Here is an 8,788-nt window from a genome sequence, read left to right as displayed (position 1 = left end):
ACACACACACACACACACACACTTTCTCATACTCTTAGCCCCCACCCCACAGACACACACAGACAGACAAAGACCCACATGCACACATATATTTTGTGGGTGAATTTATACTTGCAGGGTTACATTGTACTTTGCTCAAAAACTGCATGCATTCATGTCGAGCTCTGAGCTCAAAAACTGCATGAATTTATGTAAAACTCTGTTACCTCACTTTTTAGATTAGAATCAATCTAAACATCAGGTCATAGACAGAGAACACAGGGGGCTAACACCTTCAACATATTGTCTAGCTATCACCCATTGTTAACAGCTAACCCGAATGCAACTTTAAAAAAAAGGTTTTGTGATTTACACATGAAAGAAATGAAACTATTCTAACAATCAATTTTTCAATGTATAATTTCAGTTACATCACACTGTAAATCTTTGCTATAAATTCTGTTACGATCGAGCCCTCCACAATCACCTGATGAAGGAGCGTCGCTCCGAAAGCTAGTGCCTTCAATTAAACCTGTTGGACTATAACCTGGTGATGTGTGATTTTTAACTTTGTACACCCCAGTCCAACACCAGCATCTCCAAATCATACCTGACATATGCTTCCTTCTTTTTCTTAACCAAACTCTCAATTTCTTTAGTCATCCAGCATTCCCTATACCTACCAGCCTTCCCTTTCACCCTGACAGGAATATACTTTCTCTGGACTCTTGTTATCTCATTTCTGAAGGCTACCCATTTTCCAGCTGTCCCTTTACCTGCGAACATCTGCCCCCAATCAGCTTTTGAAAATTCTTGCCTAATACCGTCAAAGTTGGCCTTTCTCCGATTTAGAACTTCAACTTTTAGACCTGGTCTATCTTTATCCATCACTATTTTAATATAGGCCAGAGAACATCGCCACAATGCATGTGCACACATCCTCTCACCTCTTTGCCCCTCCCCCCACCAAAAACCACCTCTTTACAAAACAAAGTGCCTCTATTTCTTTGAATGTTAGCACAGGAGCCTTAATAAGCTCCTGAAGACATGTTACTGCACTGATCACACCTTGTATTTGTGTCCTGTGGTGGGGCTTGAACCCATGACCTTCTGACTGAAATGGAAGTATTACTGACCCCAGATGGGAAATACAGTCTGGTAAGACCTTTTATCCAGTTTCTTTCTTTTCCATGCTCGGACCAGACCTTGGGAATGTTAACGATGGAAGTTCCAATGACAGGCACCGAGGTTAGAGAATACCCTACAGGTATTCTGACCACCTTGTACTGTCCGTCAGTCAGGACTCTCTGTACTGAGGTTTCAGGCATTATCTTGCTGCATTATATAGCAACTGGGAAAGGGGTGGATTGTGTTTCTATGTAACGGCCAGAGATGGTGGCAGGGAGGGGCAATATTGACTTGTGTCACAGTCTGTGCTCACTCTGCGCTTCTGAGTGAGGCATGTGATAAAAGTATGAGGGAGGGAAAATATTATTTGTCTCTTCAACAAAAGGAAGAAAGTGCCTTTTGGAATAGCTGTTCGTTGCTTTCGGGCGGCACGGTGGCTCAGTGGTTAGCACTGCTGCCTCACAGCGCCAGAGACCCGGGTTCAATTCCCACCTCAGGTGACTGACTGTGTGGAGTTTGCACATTCTCCCCGTGTCTGCGTGGGTTTCCTCCGGGTGCTCCGGTTTCCTCCCACAGTCCAAAGATGTGCAGCTCAGGTGAATTGGCCATATTAAATTGCCCATAGTGTTAGGTAAGGGGTAAACGTAGGGGTATGGGTGGGTGCGCTTCGGCGGGGCGGTGTGGACTTATTGGGCCGAAGGGCCTGTTTCCACACTGTAATGTCATCTAATCTAAAAGGCTTCACAGAAAATCTGCTCTTGTTGACGTTAATTTTTGCAACTAAATTTGTTGCATCTCTGGCTGCTCTAGGTGTGGAGATACAGATATCATTCAGAATCCTGGCAATGAACAAGCAATGTTTTTGTGTCTTTGTTCTGTCCTTCAGTTGCTATCTCGTGTCCTCTGCTTTCCGGGCTAATCCACATCTTCCTGGAGCAGCATTAGAAATAGTTTTCCATGTTAATGTTGATCCTTTCTGAAAGGAAATTAATTACGGCTAAGCATCAAATACAAAAGATTGATTTGTGTTTCTTTTCCCCCTCTCTTCCCTTCCTGTTTCCAATGAAAATTTGGAGGAAGGAGGATTAACTAATTATGTGGGATTAAAGCTTTCATGCTTTGAGGTTAATTTTAAACTTTTGGTGTTAATTCAATTTTTTTCATGTGTTGGAGTTTAAGATTGAAGGGGTGGGAGATCAGACCCTGGCTATTGGAGGGAAGGTCTCTGATTTCGTGAAATGTCATCATCATCCACATCCATTTCCACCACCTCTAGTGAGATGTCACCACCACATATGTATTCCCCTCCCTTATGGAACGCTGACAGGGTAAGGACCATTTCCTCCAGGACATCCTGAATACTCCTCCTTCACTCCCGACATCCCCACAGCCTCATGGTACCCTCTCCTGCAATCTCAGAAGGTGTAACTTCCAGCCCATTTACTACTTCCCTCCCCACCATTCAGTACACCCCAGACACACCCTGCGGGTAAACAAGGGTTTACTTTCACTCCCCTCAATCTAACCTACTGTGTGCGCTGACCACAATGCGGTCTCCTCTACACAGCGCAGACTGGGTAATTGCTTCACTGAACACCTATATTCTGTTCGCAAAAAGACTCTGAGCTTCCAGCTGCCTGCCAGTTCAACACACCTCCATTCCTGATGAAGGGCTTTTACCCGAAACGTCGATTCTCCTGCTCCTCGGATGCTGCCTGACCAGCACCACTCTGATCTAATCTCTGGTTTCCAGTATCTGCAGTCCTCACTTTTGCCGAGTTCACCACCCCACCCTATTCCCTGGCCAACACTTCTGTCTCAGTCTTAGTGCAGTGCTCCAGTGAAGCTCAGCGTAAGCTGGGAGAACAGCTCCTCATTTTTCCACTTGGAAGCCCTGCAGCCCTCTGGACTTTGATTGAGTTCAGCCATTTTCGGGCTAGATCACCTTTCACTTGCTTTCCTCCCACTCCTACACACCAGGTCTTGTTGTCAAATCAGCTGCTCCCATACACAACCCATTGTTAAAGACCCCGTTAGCAGTTATTCATTCCCCCAGACTGACCTTTAATCATTCCTTTATCCAACTGTTGTTCCCCTTCCTTGGGCTCTCTCCCCATCTATTGTTTCCGCACCCACCTTCTGCTACCCTATCTTCTGTACAAAAACCCTCCTTTCCCAAGTTGCCATCAGTTCTGAGGAAGGGTCACCGGACCCAAAACGTTAACTCTGATTTCTCTCCACAGAAGCTGCCAAGACCTGCTGAGCTTTTCCAGCCATTTCCTGTTTTGGTTTCGGATTTCCAGCAGTTTCTTTCGGGATTTTTTTTTCTCTGTCGGGTGAAACTCTCATGTTGGGGGGGGGGGGGGGGAGGGGGGAGTGGCAGCAGACTTTACTCTGACCGACAAATGAGGAACCTCCCTGGAGAGGCTGTGATAAACTCCGGGAATCCTGGAACCACCTGAAGGGCCTTGGGTTGTCGAGGAGAGATTCCAGCATTTCGTGGATGAGAAGAGGCTGGAAACAGAAAGGCAGGGAAGGGACAGGAAAGGTTAACAAGTGACACCTTTCCAGAGGATCTGGCCAAGTTTTGACAGAGCGAGTGAAGCTGTTCCCATTGAGGCCCAATAACTATGACTCCTGGATTCTGAGCGAATGGCGATAGAGCTCGAGAGGAGTTGAGTATTTTTGCTGGGAGTTGGGATTGGGAATGCTGCACCTGAGAAGTGGTGGAAAGGGATTTGCTCCCAAGCTGGAGGAGTCGGTGAGGCTGAGGAGACATGACTCCTTCAAAGGGACAGCAGAGGCAGGACTGACTCTGTGGCCTTCTCCTGGGCTGTATGTTTCTGTTTCAGGCGTCTGGGGTTGTGTTTCTGATGGAGCGAGCAGGAGTTACTGTCTCACTCCGTCACCTCGTCCTCCTCACTGGGCCAGAGGTGGGTCAGCAGCTGTGTCTGGTGTCCTGGCTAAGGATCCCGCCATCAACGTCCCAAAACACTCTGGGATCCCGCTGTGCAGCAATGGTTGCTGTGCATCCTACATTTTAAATGTGTTCATTAGAGGTTCAGGGAATTTGAAAGTGTTCCCAAGCTTGTGTGTGTGAGTGAACGAAGCTGACGTTAGTGTTGGAGCCATCAATGTTCTTGACCTGGAATACCTCCTGCTGATGCTTTCTGTACTCCTGCAGAGCCCAGCTGCTCCCTCCACACAGACAGGCTCCTGTGACTTCCACTTTGATGCTGTGGTATTTGACATTCTCATGGTGACTCCAGAAGAATTTGCAGTGAGTAGAACATGAAGTGGGCTGTGGCGGGGTGGGGGGGATGGATAGCGGGCAGTAAGTTGGGGGTCTTGGTTGTGTAATGGTGCCTGGAGCCATGAGCTGTGAGATGGTGAAGCTGCAGAGAATGAATTTGAACTTCAGTGTCTCAAATTCACCCAGAGGTGGTACTGAATATCATGGGAGCAATAGGTTGCCGATTTCACTCCGAGTCTGTGCTCCCCTCTGGCTGTAGCTCATTTCAAATGAACACTGATCAACATCCAGTGAGCTCCCCAGTGGACATTCCCAAGAATATCTGAGAGGGGGGTCAGGATTACCTGCAGTGAATCTGTCCCTCACCCCCCCCCCCCCCCTCAGGTTCAGGGCCCGAGGACTCTGTCAGGCCCAGGGAGACAATCCTGGAGACTAGGCAGGGGGCCAGAGGGAGAACAGGTGGAGGGAGGTGACAGGATTGGGGGCACGCTCTTCCTGGGAGAAAGGGGTCTGTTTGTAGAAAGAGAGTGAAGGACGGTTTCAGAGCCCCAGTGGGAAAACCCCACCCAGATTCATGGATGACAGGTTTTATAAGTGTCTGACCTGATCATTGAGCTTGAGTTTGGATTTCTGTCGCACCTTCCACAGCTACAGGATCTGTTCACCACCCTTGAAGGTGGTCGTGGTTGTTGGAAGTCAGTCACCTCCGCTCCATGAGTGCCTCAGGCCAGTGTCCTGGGCCCAACCATCTTCAGCTGCTTCATCAATGGCCTTCCCTCCATAAAGTCAGAAGTGGAGATGTTCACCGATCATTGCACAATGTTCACCACCGTTCACAGCTCCTCAGATACTGCAACGGTCCATGTTAAAGTGTGACAGGATCTGGACAATATCTAGGTTTGACCTAACAACTAGCAAGTAACATTGGCACCACCCAATGCCAGGCAGCATCTGCTGTCAAGACCAGTCCCTGAGTGAGAGTCCCCAGTTCACAATAAATCTAGATGGGATAGTTCCAGAATAGTTAAATCCCAGGTGAGGAGGGATGCAGTGTTCCCCTTCTTTTCTCAACCCCCCCCCCTCAGATTATTGCAACAAAGTTAATGTATAAAAGAACCCCTTCCCTTGTGGATACCGTTTTTCAAGTCCAAATATATTGATATTTTAAAAGGGACCAAATAAGCCAGGCTATTTTGAATGAAAGAGAGTGAGAGTTTATTAGCTACTGTGCAGTATTCCCTCCGTGCTGTATCGGAGTATCAGCCTGGGTCAGGTATTCTGTTAACTTCTTCACGTTAACTCAATCCTGCAGGGGAGGCTGGAGATGGGGAAAGGGTCACCTTTTGTTTCTGAGCAGTCTGCAGTGAATTGCAGTGAATTGTTCTGCAGGTTGTACGTTGATATTACTCTTAGATATCTCCCCAATCTTTGGACCATGCCTTAACCATATCACAAAACCATCAGCATCTGCTGTCTGTGTTTGCAGAAGAGAAGGTGAAAGGTTTGTGGATTTTGGTTTTGGAAATCTCGGACAGTGTGGCAGGTGAGTCCTGTTCATGGTGAAAGATCAGGTCAGCCTTTCAGTAAGGCCAGTGCGAGTTTCCTTTTAAGAATATATTTTTGTGTGGTTCTTGTTTTACTTGCTTTGGTAATGTAAGTATCTATTAAACCTTTGGCAGTGAATGTCTCACCATAGCATCATAAATTAGTACAGCACTGAAGGAGGCCACTTGGCCCATCAGCTCTGTACTGGCACTTTTGAAAAGTCTAGCTTGTCGCAACCTCCTGCTGTTTATATTCCTGTAGAGGATGAGTTAGGGATGGACCATACATTCTGGCCCAGCCGGAGACGACACCATCCTGTGAATGAATAAAAAAAAAACTGATCTGGAAGAGCAGATTGTGAAATAGGGTGTTCTTATTTGTCGGTGAAATAATTCTGTTCAATTTTCTATCCTGAGCTTTGACTGATCCTGAATGTTCTATTGCAGAGTCAAATCACCCAACTTGACATTCCAATCTTCAGAGCCATTCAACTCCAGGTAGGATCGGGGCTGGAGGTGGGATTCGGGGCCGGTGGAGGTGAGAAGGGCTGGCTTTGGGTGGATGGGATAAGTACTTCAGGCGTGGAAGGGGTAGAGGAGGGGAATGGGAAAGTGGGAACTGACTGTGGGGATAGAGAAGCTCAGCTGAGGGGTAGGAGTCTGGGTCAGGGGAGAGGACTAGCTAGCCATGTGCTGAAATGGTGCAGAACTGAGACTACCCTCGCTGTCAACATGACCATCTTTCACAAAAGGATTTTCTGATGGGACTTGAACATGGTTGACATGGCTAGTGTTGGTTGTTCATCATTTAGTTCTCCTGGAGAAGGCCATCAGACATAAGAGCAGGAGTAGACTATTTGACCCATTGAGCCTGTCCCACCATTCATGGCGGATCTGATAGTCCTCAACTGCACTTTCCCACAACCCTTGATTCCCTTCCTGATTAAAAAACCTGTCCATCCTGTCCATCAACCTATTTTATTACCCAGCCTCAACAGCCCCTGCAGTTTAAAAATAAAACACATAGATTCACTTCCCTCTGAGTAGAGATTCCTCCTCATCTTTGCCTTAAATGTATGACTCCTCATTCTGAGCTTTATTCTCTCTGGTCCATGACTCTCGCACAAGGGCAAACACCCTCTCTGCCTCTATCCTACCAAATCTCGGAAACTCTCTGTTTCAAAGAGGTCACCTCCCATTTTCCAAAACTCCAGTGAGTACAAACCCCACCTACTCAACTTCCCATCAGGAAATCCCTTGCTGCATCCCTGGGATCAGCCAAGTGGACGTTCTCTGGATTGCCTGCAAGACCAGCCTATCGTTCCTTTGATAAGGGGCCCAACACTGTTGACCATGTTCCAGGTGTGGTCTTGTATAGTTTGAAAATAGCTCCCAATTTTTAGACTCCATTCCCTTTGAGATAAATGCCAACATTTCATTGGCCTTCCCTCTAGCTGCTGACCTTGGACACTAACTACTTCCTATGGTGATTGGAAGGTGGGAGTGAGCTGCCTTCTTGACCCGCTGCAGTCCATGTGCTGTAGGTAGACCCACAATGCCCTTAGAGAAGGAATTCCAGGATTTTGGCCCAGTGAGACTGAAGGAATGGAAATATATTTCCCAATCAGGCTGGTGAGTGACTCAGAGGGGAACTTGCAGAAACCCAAGTCTCTGCTGCCCTTGTCCTTCTAGATGGTGGTGGGTGTGGGCTTGGAAGATGCTGTCCCTGGAGCCTTGGTGAACTTCTGCGATGTGTCTTGTAGATGGTACAGGCTGCTGTGACTGGGTGTTGGTGATGTCTGTGTCTCCCTCGATCACTGTTGTGAACTTGTGGAGCCTCTGGAATGTTGGATGGCTTCAGGAATTGGAGGTACCTGTTGCTGAGTGACCAGAAGGACAAGCAGTGCCCCTCTTTACTCTGGGGAGCAGCCTCTCTGGGTTAGTCAGTGTGGGGTTGTGATGAGACTGCTCTATGTCACTAAGTTGCTGTTTCGGGTCCTACAGTGGTGCATTCCTGGATTAACCAGTTTAGTTCTGACAGGTGGAGATGTGAATAATCTCCACCTGGAAAATTATTTTGTTTTTATTTTTTCACACAACAATTTTCCTCTTTCTCACTGTAATATGATGATTATTGCTCTGCTTTGGTGGCTGTTGGCTCCTGGATTTTAATATCTTTGAGATAATGTGAAGGTTTTTTCCTCGGGTAGTGACCCTGACAATTCGAAGGCTTTGCTCAGTCATCGGCCTCCGAAACCATCCAAATAGTGCTGCTGTTGGTTTAATTGCATATTTGCATGTATCTATGGTAACCTGCGTTAATTATACCTTACTGGGTGACCAAGTTCAAACTAAATGGGATGGTTTTAGTACAATGGCTTCATGTCAAATTGAATAAAGTCATCTCAAGTTCAAATCTCTCCACGATATTGGTGCCTCAGTGCGACCTCTGTAATCTCCTGAATTCGGGCCGACAGCCGTCCAACTCTGTCCTGCTCCGTGAAACCCATTTCCTTCAGTCCTAGTGACGGTGCTGCCAAGTTCCAGAACCACGAGCTTTGCAATTCCCTCCCCGAGTCTCTTGCTCTTTCCTCATCACAGAATGCTCCTTCAAACCCCCACCATCCAGCCTGGCTTGTTGGTTGCCTGTCCATGATATCTCCTCCTGTGACTCAGCGCTGGGTTTCATTTGACAGCCCTCCTGTCAAGGTTTTCAGTGTGGCGCCACACAAGTGCAGAAGGTAGTTGCCTGAGTTTAGCCAAAACTGTGGGAGTGAGGGTCATGCACAGAGGAAGGGGACCATGAGGTCTCCCACTGTCTGCTGTACCCGCTCCCACATGTCCTGCACACACCACCTCCTCTCCTCCTCCTCCCCCCCCCCCC

At 47.5% G+C, this 8,788-nt stretch overlaps 1 protein-coding gene across 8 annotated transcripts in view; it reads left to right on the top strand.

The window, feature by feature from the left end:
• Positions 1-8,788, top strand: part of LOC122552295 (ras-specific guanine nucleotide-releasing factor RalGPS1-like) — a 120,541-nt gene that overhangs the window by 8,230 nt on the left and 103,523 nt on the right. For all 8 annotated transcript variants that reach the window (XR_006312349.1, XM_043695015.1, XM_043695010.1 and 5 more), the window contains exons 3-4: positions 4,292-4,387; positions 6,352-6,402. Coding sequence is in view for 7 of the 8 variants with exons in the window: in XM_043695015.1 (XP_043550950.1) it covers positions 4,292-4,387; positions 6,352-6,402 (147 nt within the window). In the remaining variant the exon portion in view is untranslated. The remainder of the gene's footprint in view (positions 1-4,291; positions 4,388-6,351; positions 6,403-8,788) is intronic.

The sequence above is a fragment of the Chiloscyllium plagiosum genome, chromosome 8, assembly GCF_004010195.1.
Source record: "Chiloscyllium plagiosum isolate BGI_BamShark_2017 chromosome 8, ASM401019v2, whole genome shotgun sequence".
NCBI classification, from domain to species: Eukaryota; Metazoa; Chordata; class Chondrichthyes; order Orectolobiformes; family Hemiscylliidae; genus Chiloscyllium; species Chiloscyllium plagiosum.
This window is presented reverse-complemented; position numbering and strand designations above follow the sequence as displayed.